Source organism: Schistocerca nitens, chromosome 7, assembly GCF_023898315.1.
Source record: "Schistocerca nitens isolate TAMUIC-IGC-003100 chromosome 7, iqSchNite1.1, whole genome shotgun sequence".
Classification (NCBI taxonomy): Eukaryota; Metazoa; Arthropoda; class Insecta; order Orthoptera; family Acrididae; genus Schistocerca; species Schistocerca nitens.
The window spans coordinates 174,266,999-174,286,269 of record NC_064620.1 but is presented as its reverse complement, the minus strand read 5'-3'; the positions used below and the strand labels follow the sequence as shown (position 1 = coordinate 174,286,269).

At 45.0% G+C, this 19,271-nt stretch overlaps 1 protein-coding gene across 1 annotated transcript in view; it reads left to right on the top strand.

Moving 5' to 3' along the window:
• Positions 1–8,711: 8,711 nt before the first annotated feature.
• The window catches only part of LOC126194895 (centrosomal protein of 104 kDa), a 461,734-nt gene continuing 451,174 nt past the window's right edge, over positions 8,712–19,271 (top strand). The window contains exon 1 of the mRNA XM_049933248.1: positions 8,712–9,042. Coding sequence (XP_049789205.1) covers positions 9,003–9,042 — 40 coding nt within the window. The 5' untranslated portion in view covers positions 8,712–9,002. The remainder of the gene's footprint in view (positions 9,043–19,271) is intronic.

The following is a 19,271-nucleotide window of genomic DNA, read 5'->3' as shown; positions in this document are numbered from 1 at the left end:
CACGTACACACGATCCTTGATGAAGCCCCAAAGGAAAAAATCGCATGGCATTGGGTTGGGTGAATGTGGAGACCATGCAAAGCAAGCCCTGTGATTGGGCCCTTGCGGCCTGTCCAGCGTGTGGATACAGTGAAGTTCAACCAATCTTGTACTTTGCTATGCCAGTGAGGTGGCGCACCATTTTGCTAGAAAATGAAGTTCTCTGGCTCATCTTCTTCCAACTGAGGGAAGAGCCATTGCTCTAGTGTATCAAGGTAAGAAGTGCCAGTTACAGTAGGTTCACCAAAAGAGAAAGACCCATAAACTTTCCACCAGGATACGGCACAAGAAACAGTCACTTTAGGGGAATCGCGTTGCATTTGTACCACCTCTTGAGGATTTTCTGAGCCCCAGATGCGCACATTGTGAGTGTTAACATGTCCACGAAGGTGAAAGGTCGATTCATCACTGAAGACAACATGATCCAGAAAATCCCCATTGTCATGAAACAACATTTCGTTTGCAAAGTTGGTACGTAATCCATGGTCTGCCGGTTTTAGAGCCTGTAGTAACTGTAAACGGTAAAGATGTAGATGTACGTGGTTTCTTAAAACTTTCCGAACAGTCGACACGGGAACTTGTAATTCACGACTAGCCTTCCGGACTGATTTCTTTCTTCACTAACTCTTGGTCGTCTTGTGCTCTTCCCTTTACAAAGGCAGCCGGTATCTTCAAATTGATGATACCATCTACGAATGTTATTATCACTTGGAGGATGACAACCGAACTTCAGCCGGAATGCACGGTGCACAGTAACTACAGATTCGATCTTTGCAAACTGCAAAACACAAAACGCTTTCTGCTCACTAGTAGCCATCTTCGCTACTACCGCTGTCTAGCGGATTGCGGCGGAAACATTGGGCGCTGCGCATGCGCACTGGTGCCAAACAAAACTGTTTGAGTTGCTCTTTCATTTGACATATCATTTATAACTGTAAGTTTAATGTAATAAATATTATAAAGCGTTAAAACCCCGATATTCATTGATAAACACCCTGTACTCGTCTCTGAGTTCATTTTTATGGATGACAAAGCGGACTGCATTGGTGATGAAACTTAAGAAACGAAAGGATATCCGGCTAAAGTTCTTCCGTCATCCGTGGCAATCACATGCCCTTTTTAGAACAATGTCTCGCCCTGTGTAGTGTCCAGCGGACCATCTCAATTCGTGGTGACACCCGTGTTGCTGAGACGCCCTGTTAAACCTGCAGGACAGGACAGGTAGTTTAAATTGTGGCAAGGGGCCAAAATAAGCGCCTGTCAGTTACACTCGAACATACAACTTTATTTATTTGACCAAACATTACAAGAGCCAAGAAAATCTTTAAAAAAACACAGCATTAATTTTTAGAACTTAATAACCAGCTGAATACGCCACACAATCTCATGTCTTAAGGGCAAGACCACTTTCATTTAAAATCGCCTGAAAGCCAGTAACTTAAAACCAAACCCAAATCAGAAATTTAAAAGGCAGAAGGCCTTATCTCAAAACAGTTCTTTCAATTAGGCTGAAGGCCCAGAGAATCTCACACCTTAAGAGCAAAACAACTTTAATTTAAAAAAATGGCTCTGAGCACTATAGGACTTAACTTCAGAGGTCATCAGTCCTTTAGAACTTAGAACTACATAAACCTACCTAACCTAAGGACATCAAACACCTGCCGAGGCAGGATTCTAACCTGCGACCGTAGCGGTCGCGCGGTTCCAGACTGTAGCGCCTAGAACCGCTCGGCCACACCGGCCGGCTTTAATTTAAAAATCGGCGAAGGGCTCATCGCTTAAGACTCAAACCAAAATAAATTTTTAAAAGGCCAAAGGCCTTACCTTAAAACAGTTCTTTAATTAGGCTGAAGGCCCAAACAATCTTACGCCTTAAGGGCAAAACAACCTTAATTTAAAAATCGGCTAGAAGCCATACAAATACAAATAACGACAACAAATAAGAAAAGGCAGTACACCCAAAGGCGCTCAGAAGTTTCCGAGGGTCGACATGGAATTCAAACACTAACGCTCGCTTAGGTGAGACAGGGAGTCGGCCCAAACATTCTCAATCCGACGACAACGCAACCGACAGACAGTCAACGGACCCACCGACAAGATAACTTCCGCTCCACTCGACCAGCACACAACAGGGAGTTCAATGGAACAACGTGGAAGGTATTGGCGTCCACAACCAGTTACACATTTAGCTATCAAACTACACACCATGCTGGACAGCGACAACACGATGAAGAAAATACACTGCCTGAATTTACGTCAACGGCCAGGGCAGATAACCGGAACGTTAACTGCCACAAGGCAGAAGATTCCACTGGCGCAAATCAATTCAAAATAACCAAGTACAGTTAAACTCCATCGGAGGGTGGCTAAAATTTGCCAACTTGAAAACACACGTTGTTGCTCGCGGGAATGTCCCAACAAAAAAAATGGTTCAAATGGCTCTGAGCACTATGGGACTCAACATCTTAGGTCATAAGTCCCCTAGAACTTAGAACTACTTAAACCTAACTAACCTAAGGACATCACACACACCCATGCCCAAGGCAGGATTCGAACCTGCGACCGTAGCAGTCCCGCGGTTCCGGACTGCAGCGCCAGAACCGCTAGACCACCGCGGCCGGCAATGTCCCAACAGTCGACAACGAAATCCAAACGACACAATGTGAACAGTCTTGACTTGCTGATAGGTTAAGTCAAAACTCAACTTTCATGTCCAGGATCGGTGAGCCACGGACCTCTTTGCAATGGGAACAGCACCACACACTCCGACCGCGCGTAGACGCCTCCATCGGCCCCGGCCAAACTACGCGCCGTAGAGATTTCCTCGCTGCTCCAGGCCAGCCGACCAACTGCTCGCACACCGCCCAGCTGGAAACTGTAAGCGCCAGGCCAAAGATAGTACGAGGTGCGAATAGCGATACACACCGCTGCTGCCACTCGCGGAGAGAGAGGATAACAGCATAATCGCGATAACCGCGGGAGACTAAACACAGATTAGTAATTAGGGTTTAATCAAACGCGTAACATGAACCAACCACGGCTCAGTTGCCTTTGAATAAGCGCGTCATTTCTGTCTGTCTCACTGCGTATTTCCTTCAGTTACTTTCTATACCGTACTGTACTGTAGCAGCTCTTCCTAAGTATGGTCCAAGTATCGTCGAGCTATGTTACTTGACAGTCACACGCCATGAAAAAGGTTTCGTCTAGTCACACCAGTGCTAGCACATAAGGTTGTGCATATGTGACTGATCGACTGACAGAAACGTACTGTGCTACAAACGTTATACGGAGATTGGTTAAATTTTCTCAACTGTTCACAAACTGGTAAACTGTTATAAGCTTCTTGAAATAATTCAAACAGATATGAACAAATATTGCCTAAGGCATTGCCGCAGTGGTAACACCGGTTCCCGTCACATAACCGAAGTTAATACCTCTCGGGCTGGGCTAGCACTAGCACGGATTTAGAAAGCATCGCTCCTGCGAAACGCAACTCGCCCTTTTTTCACATAATATCTTGCGAACCATGGATGAAGGGTATCAGACGGATGCCATATTCCTTAACTTCCGGAAAGCGCTTGACTCGGTGCCCCACTGCAGACTCCTAACTAAGGTACGAGCATATGGGATTGGTCCCCAAGTATGTGAGTGGCTCGGAGTCTTCTTAAGTAATAGAACCCAGTACGTTGTCCTCGATGGTGAGTGTTCATCGGAGGTGAGGGTATCATCTGGAGTACCACTGGGAAGTGTGGTAGGTCCGCTGTTGTTTTCTATCTACATAAATGATCTTTTGGATAGGGTGGATAGCAATGTGCGGCTGTTTGCTGATGATGCTGTGGTGTGCGGGAAGGCGTCGCCGTTGAGTGACTGTAGGAGGATACAAGATGACTTGGACAGGATTTGTGATTGGTGTAAAGAATGGCAGCTAGCTCTAAATATAGATAAATGTAAATTAATGCAAATGAATAGGAAAAAGAATCCTGTAATGTTTGAATACTCCATTAGTAGTGTAGCGCTTGACACAGTCACGTCGATTAAATATTTGGGCGTAACATTGCAGAGCGATATGAAGTGGGACAAGCATGTAACGGCAGTTGTGGGGAAGGCGGATAGTCGTTTTCGGTTCATTGGTAGAATTTTGGGAAGATGTGGTTCATCTGTAAAGGAGACCGCTTATAGAACGCTGGTGCGACCTATTCTTGAGTACTGCTCGAGCGTTTGGGATCCCTATCAGGTCGGATTGAGGGAGGACATAGGAGCAATTCAGAGGCGGGCTGCTAGATTTGTTACTGGTAGGTTTGATCATCACGCGAGTGTTACGGAAATGCTTCAGGAACTCGGGTGGGAGTCTCTAGAGGAAAGGAGGCGTTCTTTTCGTGAATCGCTACTGAGGAAATTTAGAGAACCAGCATTTGAGGCTGACTGCAGTACAATTTTACTGCCGCCAACTTACATTTCGCGGAAAGACCGCAAAGATAACATAAGAGAGATTAGGGCTCGTACAGAGGCATATAGGCAGTCAATGGTTCAAATGGCTCTGAGCACTATGGGACTTAACATCTGAGGTCATCAGTCCCCTAGAACTTAGAACTACTTAAACCTAACTAACCTAAGGACATCACACACATCCATGCCGGAGGCAGGATTCGAACCTGCGACCGTAGCAGGTGCGCGGTTCCGGACTGAAGCGCCTAGAGCCGCTCGGCCACCATGGCCGGCATAGGCAGTCATTTTTCCCTCGTTCTGTTTGGGAGTGGAACAGGGAGAGAAGATGCTAGTTGTGGTACGAGGTACCCTCCGCCACGCACCGTATGGTGGAATGCGGAGTATGTATGTAGACATAGATGTAGAATGGGTGACCATCCGGTCTGCCGAACGCTGTTGGCAACCGAGGTGCACTCAGTCCTTTTGAGGCAAACTGAGGGGATACTTGATTGAGAAGTAGCGGCTCCGGTCTCGTAAACTGACATATGCCGGAAGATCTGTGCGGTGTCCACATGCCCCTCCACATCCGCATCCAGTGACGCCTTCGGGCTGAGGATGACACGGCAGCCGGTCGGTACCGTTGGGCCTTCATGGCCTGTGCGGGAGGAGCATAGCTTTAGTTTTATGAAGAAATAAACCTTAAACTACAATCTACTCAAAGATTAAACGTGTAACTGTGGTAAAGACCAATCAGTATTCTAGGTGAGTACTGGCAAGGATTATTGTGTTGTTGTTGTGGCCTTCCATCCAGAGACTAGTTTGATGCAGCTCTCCATACTACTCTATCCTGTGCAAGCCTCTTCATCTCCGAATAACTAGTGCAACCTACATCCTTCTGAATCTGCTTTGTGTATTCTTCTCTTGGTCTCCCTCTACGATTTTCACCCTCCATGCTTCTTCAGAAATGCTTTCCTTGCCATAGCCAGTGTACATTTTATATCCTCTCTACTTCGACCATCATCAGTTATTATGCTTCTCAAATAGCAAAACTCATTTACTACTTTAAGTGTCTCATTTCCTGATCTAATACCCTCATCATTACCTGGTTTAATTCGACTACATTCCATTATCTTCATTTTGCTTTTGTTGATGTTCATCTTATATCCTCCTTTCAAGACACTGCCCATTCCAGTCAACTCCTCTTCCAGGTCCTTTGCTGTCTCTTGACAGAATTACAATGTCGTCGGCAAACCTCAAAGTTTTTATTTCTTCTCCATAGATTTTAATTCCTACTCCAAATTTTTCTTTTGTTTCCTTTACTGCTTACTGAATATACGGATTGAATAACATCGGGGTACGCTACAACTCTGTCTCACTCCCTTCCCAAACACTTCTTGCTCACTATGTAGTAGAGTTTTGTCATGGCTGACTCTCCCAAGGCTATCAGTAGTTGTAACGGAATGTTGTCTACCGCCGGGGCCTTTTTTCGACCTAGGTCTCTCAGAGCTCTGTCAAATTCTTCACGTAGTATCATATCTCCCATTCCATCTTCGTCTACGTCCTCTTCCATTTCCATAATGTTGCCCTCAAGTACATCGCCCTTGTATAGACTCTCTAAGTAGTCCTTCTACGTTTCTACTTTCCCTTCTTTGCTTAGGTCTGGTCTTCTATCTGAGCTCTTCATATTCACACAGGTGGCTCACTTTTCTCCAAAGGTCTCCTTAATTTTCCAGTAGGCGGTATCTATCTTGCCCCTAGCGATATATTCCTCTATATCCTTACATTTGTCCCCTAGCCATCCTTGCTTAGCCATTTCGCACTTCCTGTCGATCTCATTTTTGAGACGTTTGTATTCCTTTTCGCCTGCTTCATTTACTGTATTTTTATATTTTCTTCTTTCACTGATTACATTCAATACCTCTTCTGTTACCCAAGGATTTCTACAAAACCTCGTCTTTTTGCATACTTGATCCTCTGCTGCCTTCACTATTTCATTTCTCAAAGCTACCCATTCTTCTTCTACTGTATTTCTCTCCCCTGTTCTTGTCAACGGTTCCCTAATGTTCTCTCTGAAACTCTGTACAACCTCTGGTTTAGTCAGTTTATCCAGGTCCCATCTCCTTAAATCCCTGCCTTTTTGCTGTTTCCTTAGTTTTAATCTACAGTTCATAACCAATAGATTGTGGTGAGATTCCACATCTGCCCTTGGAAATGTCTTACAGTTTACAACCTGGTTCCTAAATATCTGTCTTACCATTATATAATCAGGCTGAAACCTTACCGTCTCGCCAGGCCTCTTCCACGTATACAACCTTTCATCATTCTTAAACCAAGCGTTAGTTCTGATTAAGTTATGCTCCATGCAGAATCCTACCAGGCGGCTTCATTCCTTACTCCCAGTTCATATTCACCTGCTAGTTCTCCCTCTCTTCCTTTTCCTGCTATCGAATTCCAGCTCCCCATCACAATCAAATTTTCGGGTCCCTTAACTATCTCAATAATTTCTTTTATCCCATCATACATTTCTTCAATCTCTTCATCATCTGCGGAGCTAGTTGGCATATAAACTTGTACTACTGTGGTAGGTGTGGGCTTCGTGTCTATCTTGGCTACAGTAATGCGTTCACTATGCTCTTTGTAGTAGCATATCTGCGTTCCTATTTTTTATTCATTATTAAACCAATCCTGCAGTATCGTTATTTTATTTTGTATTCGTAACCCTGTATCCACCTGACCAGAAGTCTTGTTCCTCCAGCCACCGAACTTAATTAATTCTCAGTACATCCATTTCCCTTTTTAAATTTTCTAACCCACCTGCCCGATTAAGGGGTCTGACCTTCCACACTCCAATCCGTAGAACGCCAGTTTTTTTTTTTCTCCTGATAACGACGTCCTTCTGAGTAGTCCTCGCCCGGAGATCCGAATGGGGGATATTTTACATCCGGAATATTTTACCCAAGACGACGCCACCATCGTTTAGCCATACAGTAAAGCTGCACGCCCTCGGGAGAAATTACGGCTGTAGTTTCCCCTTGCTTTCAGCCGTTCGCAGTAGCAGCACAGCAAGGCCGTTTTGGTTAGTGTTACAAGGCCAGATCAGTCAATCATCCAGACTGTTGTCCCTGCAACTACTGAAAAGGCTGCTGCCCCTCTTCAGGAACCACACGTTTCTCTGGCCTCTCAACACCTACGGTACGGCTGTCTGTACCACTGAGGCACCCAAGCCTCCTCATCAACGGCAGGGCAATGGACCATGGGGGGGAAGTGCTATTTTATAAGGACAATATTGCAGGTAAATATGATGTACAGGAGAGGGGCGGGGGGAGGGAGAGACGGGACACAGGGGCAGAGGGGAATAATTGTACTACTTACAACAAGCATATTATCTTATAGTGAGAAAAATATTATCTGGTGTTTTAGCAAGGAAGAATATTGGAACTTTATTCGATCATTAAGGATTAAGTCAGGATTCTGTGGTTCTTGTTTATGGACAGCCATAATTTAAAATAATGTTAGTTTTCTGACTTTATTTGCTCGTTTTTTCTCAACATCCGATTTTTACAACAAATACTAGAAACATCTGCCTTCAACGTCGCTAGAATATTGACATCATCGAAGAAATTACAGCAGCAGCTTAGTCGGACAAACCGCACTGCTAGAGACAGCCAAACATATTCGTTTACTGGACAAAACTCCGCGTGCTAGCCAACGATTGGTTATCATTTTGCCGTAGACACATTAAGGTATATTTTTGAAGAATGATTATATGGAAAATCTAGTAGTCCCCTACTTGCTCTGATCCTGCTATTGTTTGTTTGCACCTTTTATAATGCATAATCCGTGAACAGCCTCATGTATCTTCTGACATTATCTATTAGGCCAGTCAGTGAGAACACGACAAAAAACAGTTTTCGAGTGCCAGTTTACGATATTTTCACCTTAGCTTCTTGTGTGTATACGGTAATGGAGGACGCCAAGCGCAACACTTCCGTAGGGAAGCTCCCGAGAAAGCAGATGTGCAGGAAACGAGGAAGTCCATGTGATTCAGAGGCTTTGCCGTTAGCGTGGGCGGGTGCGGGCAGGGAATTTGATCCGGTGTACAGGTTCCGCATCTCTGTGCGGAGAGGTGCGGCGCGGCGCAGAGCACGGCGTCGGCGTCGTATTGATCGCGCGTGGCCGCGGGGCTCGCCGGCATTACGGCAACTTGCCTCTCGCCACTCGCCCACCTCGCTAAACGGCGGCAGGCTTTTAACCGGGACAGCCGCGTCGCGGGCGCGCTCCCCACAGAACACTCACGCGGTCGCTTTCGTGGCCTGCCCAGTTCTCTTCCGCGTCCGGATCGCGGATTGTAAACGGCCGCGTTGCACGTGCCTCGAGCATAGCTGCCGCTCTGCCCCTGTGAGTTAGGTGACCAATATGGCAAATCTGTTACACGGGGCTGCAGAGATGTCAGGGGAACGATCGTGATCCACGCTGCGTTGTGGCGCGCCGGCGACACGCCTACCATTGCTCTTCTCATTCTGCACAGAAGCCGCACAATGCCACACAAGATCGGCTTCACCGTCATTTATGCCACCGGTGAGTTTTATATACATATGTCCTTTAATTCGTAAAAATACACGCGATTTTATTATCAGTACAGAGGAGAAGATCAGCTAAAAAAGAGATTGTTTTTTTGAGAAGTCATTATAAGCACAAACGTATAAGCAATAATGGTTAATAAAGTTACTGATATGTAATAAATTAGTGAATGTCCTGTATTCCACTGTCTGCAGAGTTCTTACAATTATTATTTATTACTGAAAATTAAATCGGTGAAAGTCTGCTGTTAATTGTAAAAAGGACAGCTGATCGCCAAGAAGCTATCTCATGATTATTTATTTACGACTAATTTCAATAATACAGCAAGATCCGGGTTATTGAAGAGTGGATTATCCGATTTTGTGGATCTTTCTTGCATAATTCGGCGATTTTTGGCAAAACAGAAAACGAAGCCTGAAGTATTCATTTGTAGTTATAGGGGATATTTTCGTCCAGGATATACTGTTATACAAGGTGTTTCACAATTCATGTTAGACACTTATAGATGTTGTTGAGGGGACTTAGTAGATTAAGTTTTACAAAGGAACCTACGACTTTCATCCAAGGATACTACAGAGAGTCAAAGTTATAGGTGCCGGTATATATATATATATATATATATATATATATATATATATATATATATAAGGTGATTCCACTATAATGTTACAAACTCTCCAGAATGCCGGAGATGGATAAATGTAGCAATTTCAGGTTAAGGCTGCCTGTACTGCAAACGAACGACCCGAAAGTTATAAGCGAAAACCGTTGTGATACCTGTGACAGTGTTATTGTTAAGACTGTAGGGTAAACAACTTTCAAAGGTGGTAGTACGGACCAAAACAAGAAAAAATTGTCTACTAAGCATAGGCTCTAAAATGCATAACTTAAGAGGAGATGTGTTTCACAGTAGCGAAGATGAACAAGCGCTCACAGCTCCTCAGGTTTGTATTTAAGAGCCCACGTTTACTGGACATTTTTTCCTTGTTTTGGTTCGTACTGTCACCTCTGAAAGTTGCCTACCATCCTACAATATTTGCAATAACAGTACCAGTACTTGCATTCCTCTGTCAGTGGTATCTGAACGGTTTTGCTTATAATTTTCGACTCGTTTGTTTCCGGTACAGGGACCCTTACCTCAAACTGATACATTTTTCCTTCTCCATGATCCTAGAAAGTTTTTACCATCATCATTGAATCGCCCTGTATATACATACTCTTACCTTTAACTCTGACGCTCTGTAACGACGTTGGGTGACGTTTCCGGACATGGGTTCCTATGTAAAACCTGATCTACTAAGTCCTCTCTACTACCCCTAGAAGTTTATAACATGAATTGTGAAACACCTTGTGCTCATGTTTTATTGGAGGAAAACGATGTGGGAACCAATGCACCTTCAGACTTTTCTGAAATATGTCTCTGTTATTTCGCTTCTTATCTCCAGGTAAACGTGGTGGGTCTGACCTTGTAAAGCGTTCTCGACCGATTTTCTATCTACATCCAACTACATGACCATCTGCAATTCACACTTAAGTGCCTCGCAGAGGGTTCATCGAACCACTTTCACTCGGTTTTTCCACCTTTTCACTCTCAAGCAGTGCGCGGGAGAAACGAACGCTTAAACCTATCCGTGCGATCTCTGGGTTCTCTTATTTTATTACGATCATTTCTCCCTATGTAGGTGGGTGTCAACATTTTCGCATTCAGAGGAGAATGCTTTACTCCTTCCCTAGAAGCTAAATGTTAGTAATTTTCAGCCCATTCTTTCAGGCAAGTACTGAGTTTGCAAAGCAGTGGGCTTCCAAATGTGACATGTAGCTTGTTTTGTAAATAAATAAATAGCAGTTCGAGGTAGTGTTTGTTTTGGATTGTCCGTGTTTTTCTGTTATCCAAACACTCTCGGGGACACACTGATGCAGATAATCGGGAGATGCCTTTTTTATCATCTTCTGGTTGACGTAATCAAGTCATACCGGCTTCCTAGGGTGAGACATCACATACGGTGAGCGTTAAGTACTGTACGAAGATATTGTACACATACTTATATAACTGGCATACTAGTTCGCTTGCTTCAAATTGTTCTCAGAATATGCAGATTATACAGGCATATTTCCACACTGAACTTTGTACTGTGTTTAATGCGTCACAGTATCGAAATTAGTCATGAATAAATCAAATATTACAACTTTTTGGCCCTCATCGCTCCTTTTTTAGAAGTGGTTTTTTGGACGACCTACGCAAGGCTTACCACAGTTGATTATTCATATTTTTCGGAAAGAGAAGTTCGTCTTCAGACAGGAGAATTTCTCTTATTTTACACTGGATTGATCATAAACTACCGGAAGCTTCCAACTCTGTTAAACGTCGCAAGGAGTGATGGCGGGCAACAGTAAGAGCAGGTATTACGAAACAATGGATTGTTTTATTCCAGATCTTACGACAAGCGACAACAACTTTTTGCGCTTATTTTAACGTGAAGAACACTTTTGCATGTTAGCTATGCTAAAAAACATATGTCGTTCTTGAATGACATACCTGGAAATTCTTCACAGTGCACTGAATTATAAGCAAAAGCGGATTTTTTTTTCATTCTAATTTTGGAAAGACAATTGGTGCAGAGCAGTACGCCTCAGAGCTTCTAATAGTTCTTCCTTAATGTTTGAGACTTGTAGTAAATTTCGTATAATTTGTTGCAAAGCCAGAAACTGCATTTGCAATCTGCAGAAAACAGCGAAAAGTTACAGAGGAAAATTGAAGCATACAGCTCATCGGTTGTCTTACAATATCGCATTTTATTTGCCAAAGTAGCTGTAGAAGGGAAGGTACATTTTGAACTATATGCTCAGGACGTTTATTGCGATGGCTACCTGGTGAAAGCACAAACTTCTCATTCAGAGTTTCCAACGTAAGTTACATGCAAAAGAATTTCTCGCCTTAAAATTAGCGCTATGCATCTTTAGTGCATGTTACCATAACTGGAGCCGCTAGTTTTTGTTACGAGAGCTGGAACAAAACAATGCGTTGTTTTCCAATACGTGTCCTTACTGTCGCACGCCACATGTTCTCGACACGTTTAACGAAATAGGAAATTTCCTGCTTTTTTCAGTGGACATAATGTAAACGACCTCATGTGAAATGTGTAATCCTCTCTGAAGACGAACTTGAATGAATTTTTCTTTTCGAATTAACTGAAAAATAATCATGTTTAGCATATCACGTGCAGGTGGTGCTCCACAATACCCAACAATTTCAGATGAGACTCGGGTGCTAGTTTTGGTACTCTGAAGCTTTAAACACAGTGCAAAGCTTTTGTGAACATACTTGCATCATTTGCTTTGATACGAAAGCACAATTTTGCTCGCCCCTCTCCGTTACACACTTCATACGTACTACTATTATACTGTGCCTACTCTATTATTATACACTATAGAGCAGGGGTTTGCAAACCTTCACTCTGATGGAACGCTTTGGGGATCCTGGTGCTTCGAGGGAACACTTTGTTTACTTTGAAGATTAATAAACTTCTTAAAAATGGGAAAAAGTGTTTTATTCAGTGATTACTTCAATATTAAATAACAACTAATAACACATAAATAATAACCAAATATTTAAAAAATAATTCTTATCGTCAAATGTCGGAAAAAACGCCATGTTATTAATAGTTTGGCTGCCAAACACCAGCGTTTTTCGAAACACAGTTTGGGGAAACCTGCTATACATCTAGAGTTTTATATATAGTGTATAAAATAGAAAAAGACGTCAGAGAGGAACTACCTTGTAATGTCACAGAAACTTTGACATACCAATGTTGTTAGTCGTCTAGAATATAAAATCTTAGAGCCACCCACCAAGAACCACAACTGCACGGCTTTTTTTATCTTCGCGTTGACCATCCAGGTTCACGTGAAAATTTCAGTTCTTCTTCTTTTTTTGTACTTTTCTTTTTCTCCTGTACTGCTTAATTTTCTACCCATGTTTCTTTTCCTTTTTTCAGTCCATGTTATCCCCGATTTCCCATTTTCTACCTTGAAAGCTTTTTAAATTTAGTATTTCGTTCTTAAAAAGTTTTTTGCTGTTATTTTGCTTTTCTTTGATGTTATTCCTTGTACTTAATTTCTTACTTTGTAATCAATGCTGTTGTAGATTTCGTTTCCTAGAAATACAGGAAGATTTATTTCGCAAGCACGTTCTCATTCTTTTTGTAGAGGTGTCCAAAGAAATCTTTGATTTTCCATTACTTCATTTATCTTCTCAGTTTTTATTTCTGCCTCGTAAATGTCAAGTGACGTAAACAGTAGCCCTGGTAATAGCAGATGTTTGCACCGCCGCGTTCTCTCTCTTCTCTCTCTCGTCGACCTTTCCCTGGCCCTATGACACAGAAACACAATCATACGCACGCAGGCGCGCGCGCGCGCACACACACACACACACACACACACTACCACACACACGCGCACACACTCATTTACGCGAGGCCAATGTATACATCCACAACTGCATACGTAAACAGGGCTTGCCTGCAGCGCAACTAGAAACCAATGTGTAGAGCGTAGTCCGAGTGCTGTTATTCTTTTTTCTACACTCAATATGCCACGTTAAATAATTTTTCAATGCATATCTGCGAATATGCAAGTTGTTGGTAATGATGTGCTATGGAGAAAAAGAGGACATACAGTGACACACAACCCGGGCTCGTGTTGCACATACAAATCCGCTTCTTTCGGATTTCTGGTATAAAATTATCAATAGACATTTCTAAGTGTTCGGATCTCTCAGTCTCTGATGTTTACTTGTGGAGAACATTGTATAGTTCTCTATTAACGTAGCTCCCATGCGAAACTGATGTGTCATTTTCCTTTAGTTGTTAGTTAGCAATGCATAATTGTAAAATGTTTTTTTTCTTTTGTTTCCTAAAGGGTAAACTAAATAGAGTTTTACAATTTGGAAATCTATCATTCTTATTAAATACTATCAATAAAACAGTTGAATGGCTTATCCAATAACAATATATCAATTTTCTAAAGTCATCTTCCCACATTTCTTTACGTCGTTTCCTGCGACTTTCGTTAGTTCTTGGATCCAGAAAGAACTGCACTATTGGAAAGAAAATCGTAATACCGAGAAGGAGTTGTGCGTCATAAACGAACACTGTTAGGCGTGTTTCTACATCTCAGAGATGATGTCTATTCAGATTTCGCACCAGTTGCATAAAAATGGCGCTAGTAGCACCACTATGAGGACGCAAATCAGGATTGCTTTAAATAGACGCTCTAAAGATCGAGGGCGTTAGTAACCTTTGAGACGGGACGTGACGAATGCCTTTAAGGCGACAAAGACGCCATTATCAGCACATTACTGTGTTTTAACGAGGTCGTGTAATAGGGCTACGGGAAATGGGATGTTGCTTCTGTGATACTGCAGGAAGACTTGGCAGGAATGCAGCCATTGTATTTGATTTTGATTGCTGGCAGCGATGGTCACGGGAATGTACGGTTGCAAGAAGAGGTTCCGGGCGGCCGAAGGCCGCTACCGAGAGGGGAAACCGTCGTGTTCGACGTATGGCTCTGGCGCGTCATACTGCATTTGCAGCAGAAATTTCAGAAGAGCATCACAGTGACAAAAATAACTGTTACTTACCGGTTGCCGAGCGGGATTAGCCGAGCGGTCTCAGGCGCTGCAGTCATGTACTGTGCGGCTGGTCCCGGCGGAGTTTCGAGGCCTCTCTCAGGCATGAGTGTGTGTGTTTGTCCTTAGGGTAATTTAGGTTAAGTAGTGTGTAAGCTTAGGGACGGATGACCTTAGCAGTTAAGTCCCATAAGATTTCACACATATTTTTTTTAACTTACCGGTTACTTCAAGGACAGCTTCCAGCCAGACGTCCTGTAGCGTGCATTCCACTGACCCAAAACTCCCGCCATTTGCGACTTCAGTGGTGCCAAGTGAGAGCTCACTGGAGGGCAGGTTGGAGGTCTGTGGCGTATTCTGATGAACGAAGTTAATGCATCGGTGTCCATGGCGGCCGTGTGTAGGTTAGAAGGAGGCCAGTTGGGAATCTTCAACGCTCCTGTCTGCATGCTACACACACCAGACCTACAACTGGAGTTATGCCTGGGGTGCGATTTCGTATGAAAGCAGGAGCGCTCTTGTGGCTATCCCAGGCACCGAGACTCCAAAACTGTACGTCAGTTTGGTGATTCGAACTGTTGTGCTGTCATTCATGAACAGCATTCCTGTGGGTGGTTTTCAGCAGGATAACGCTCGCCCACATACCGCTGTTGTAACCCAACATCTCCACAGCGTGTCCACATGTTGCCTTGGCCTGCTTCATCACTGGAGCATCCAATCGAGCACACACGGGACATGATCGGGCGACAGCTTCTAATTCATCCTCAAACAGCATTAACCGTCCCTGTATTGACCAACCATGTGCAACAGGCATGTAACTCCATCCCAAAAACTGACATCCGGCACTTGTGTAACACAATGCATGCACCTTTCCATGCTTGCATTCAACATTCTGGTGGTTATACCGGTTATTAATGTACCAGCATTTCACACTTCCAATGGCGTATCTCGTGCTTACATTAACCAGTGATCTTGCAGTGTTAATCACTTACATATGTTACCAAGACAAATGTATTCCCGAAATTTCATTGCTCTACATTATTTTTTTCTGTTGCGATTTTTTTCCATCAGTGTGATTTGACCTACCTGTCATGTATTCGTCTTCCTACAGATCTCACTCACATCCATTTCGTTTTCATTGCATTCATAATTACGTCTTTCACTACTGTTTGTGTTGTGGCGTAACAAGCTAGTCACGCCACACTGAGGAGGAAGCCGAAAGGCACGCGTACACACACGCCGACTGGCGTCAAGTCTGGAACAGGATACGTATTGAATACTATAAAGAAAATACGTATCTTTGGAATATACTTAACTTTTAATGCTTCCTTTGGTACATCTCTCTTGACTATACAAATGAGACTCGTAAGATACATGCACTGTGACAATTGGCGCCTTGCTAAGTCGTAGCCATTAACCTTAGCTGAAGGCTTCGTCAGTATAGTTGCTGAAGGCTTCGTCAGTATAGTTGCTAGCAACGTCGCCGTACAACTGGGGCGAGTTCTCGTACGTCTCTCGAGACCTGCCGTGTGGTGGCGCTCGGTCTGCGATCACACAGTGGCGACACGCGGGTTCGACATGTACTAATGGACCGCGGCCGATTTAAGCTACCACCTAGCAAGTGTGGTGTCTGGCAATGACACCACATTCCTCCCCCGCAAATCGGCGAACGGTCGTGTTATAAGGCTTCCGCCCGACGTGGGGAGGACCCCATGTTGACGTATGCGATGAGGTGGGGAGCCTAACAACAGGCGAGGCTGTGCCACCCGCACCCGGCCATTCGGTCCGAGGGGAGCTAGGAAACGCCTGAAAACCTAGTCCAGGGTGCACGTCAACAGGCGGTGTATGCGTCCGTAGAGAGACAGGAGGGGCCGAAGGGTCGACCTCCATGTGGTCGGGGCACCCGACGGGCGAAGACGACATCTGGTCCGGAGCGGGCAAGAGTTCCATGGTGGAGGACAGCCGGTCACGGGAAGCGAGCGGCGGCGCGTGACCCAGGGAGGCGCCAGGCGGTTGCAGTGACGCGTCCACTGCGGGCGGCGCCGGCGGGAGAACAGGCGGCGGCGGCGGCAGCGCGTCGCCATGAGGCAAAATGGAAGGCAGCGTCGGTAACATCTGGGGATGAGGCGAGCCAGTAGATGGGTCCCCAGGGCGCTGACCGGACGGCACCGTCGCTGAAAGCAGACGGGGAGCGGCAGAACCCAGGCGACGACAGAGGCGCAGCTGATTGAGATGCCGACGCACCTCACCAGAGGCCCCCAAAACCAAATACATCGCGCGGCCGAGGCAGCGAAGAATGCGCCCTGCGAGCCAACGTCGTGAACCGCGATAGTTGCGATAGAAAACAACGTCGCCAGGAGCAAAAGCAGTAGTCTGCCGCTGCACTGGAACCTGATGCGGCGGATGCAGCAAAGACATCAAGGTTCGATGAGGACGACCATGGAGCAACTCAGCCGGCGAGCGACCATTGCGGGGCTGAGAGCGATACAAAGACAAAAAGAGCAACAATGCGTCCTCCCTAGAATGCGACTCTTTCAACTTCAACATCTGTGACTTGAAAGTCCGGACCAACCGTTCAGTGGCACCGTTTGACTGAGGCGAAAACGGCGCGGATGTCAGATGTTGAATACCATTGGCCTTGCAGAATGACTGAAATTCTGCGGACATGAATTGTGGGCCATTGTCGGAAACAATAGTCTGGGGAAGACCTTCAATGCAAAAAATAGCGGACAACGCCTGGATGGTGGCAGATGACGTCGTGGAAGACAACCGGACAACAAAAGGAAAACTACTGAAGGAATCCACCACAACCAACCATCGAGCATTCCAGAATGGACCAGCAAAATCGATGTGCAAGCGTTGCCAAGGGGAAGTGGCTGTCGGCCATGCAAAGAATTTCCGCGGCGGGGCGGATTGTTGTTCGGCACACGCCACGCGAGAAGAGCACATATTCGTAATCGCAGCATCGATTCCGAACCAAGTACAGTGCTGACGAGCAAGTTGTTTCGTACGCACTATACCCCAATGTCTTTGGTGAAGAAGCCGTAAGACAGAGGACTGTAACGAACATGGGACCACGACTCTGGATTGATCATTATCAGAACGCAACAACAAAACACCACGTCTTACAAAAAGTCTCTCGGCGAACCAGCGGATCCTCGATCCGTGACGTTGACAAGGGCCATTGCGTAGCAACAAAACGCAAAACAGTAGCAAGGACAGGGTCAGCAGCTGTGGCTGTAACGACACGACGAAAATCAATCGGAAACGATTCGACCACGTCATCGGTTTCCGAATCAATGAACATGCAAGCAAGTTCGGAAGAATCGAATGCTTTATCCTCAGCAACAGGCAAACGGGACAACGCATCAGCGTTTCCGTGCTTAGCAGTGGACCGATACAAGATATCGTAGCGGTACTGCGAGAGGAAAAGAGACCAGCGAATGAATTTCCGCGCTGTACGTGGAGGTACAGGCTTGTTCGGATGAAAAAGCGATGTCAAAGGTTTGTGGTCTGTGATGATGGTAAAGTGACGACCATACAAGAAATCATGGAACTTAGTAACACCAAACACGAGAGCTAAAGCTTCTTTCTCTATCTGGGAATAATTGCGTTGCGCAGACGAGAGCAATTTTGAAGCAAAGGCAATAGGACGATCATGCGATCCATCTTTGTGCGCAAGCACAGCACCGATCCCGAATTCCGATGCATCGACCATCAACAAAAGGGGTTTCCGGGGATCGAATGGCGTAAGGCAAGTATTTGAAAGCAACGCCGATTTCAACCGGCGAAAGGCGCGTTCGCATTCCGTCGTCCAGACGAACGGAACACCTTTACGGCGTAAGCGATGAAGCGGAGCTGAAATGGAAGAAGCGCGCGGCACAAACCTGGCATAGTAGTTAATTTTTCCCAACACACTCTGGAGCTGTTTCAAGTTCCGTGGCGAAGGTAACTCCTGTATGGCACGGAGGTGCTCTGGACTCGGATGTATGCCTTGTGCATTTATGACATGGCGCAGATATGGTAAGTCACGAGCAAAAAACACACATTTGTCCTTCCTCAAGCGAAGACCATTTTGTCGCAAGACCTGAAATAACGTTCGTAGGTTGGCTAAATGTTCGGCTTCTGTCTTTCCGGAGATCACAATATCGTCCAGATAGTTCGCAGCAGTAGGGACCGACGCACAAACAGTTTGTAAATATTGCTGAAACAATGCAGGGGCGGATGCACACCCGAATGGCAGTCTTTTGAATCGGTACAATCCAAGATGCGTGTTAACCACCAAGACGCACTGGGATTCTGCGTCCACCGGTATTTGCAAGTACGCATCTGCTAGGTCCAATTTCGAAAAATACTTTCCCGGGCACAGTTTGTCAAAAAGATCTTCCGAGCGTGGCAAAGGAAAAGTAGCAGTCACAAGTTGTGGATTCACAGTTGCCTTGAAGTCCACGCAAAGTCTCAATTTTCCGGAAGGTTTTGGCAAAATTACTAAGGGTGAGGCCCAGAGAGAAGCCTACACACGTTCAATTACACCTTGAGATTCTAAATCGTGTAAAGTTCTTGCGACCTCATCGCGCAATGCGTAGGGAACATTGCGCGC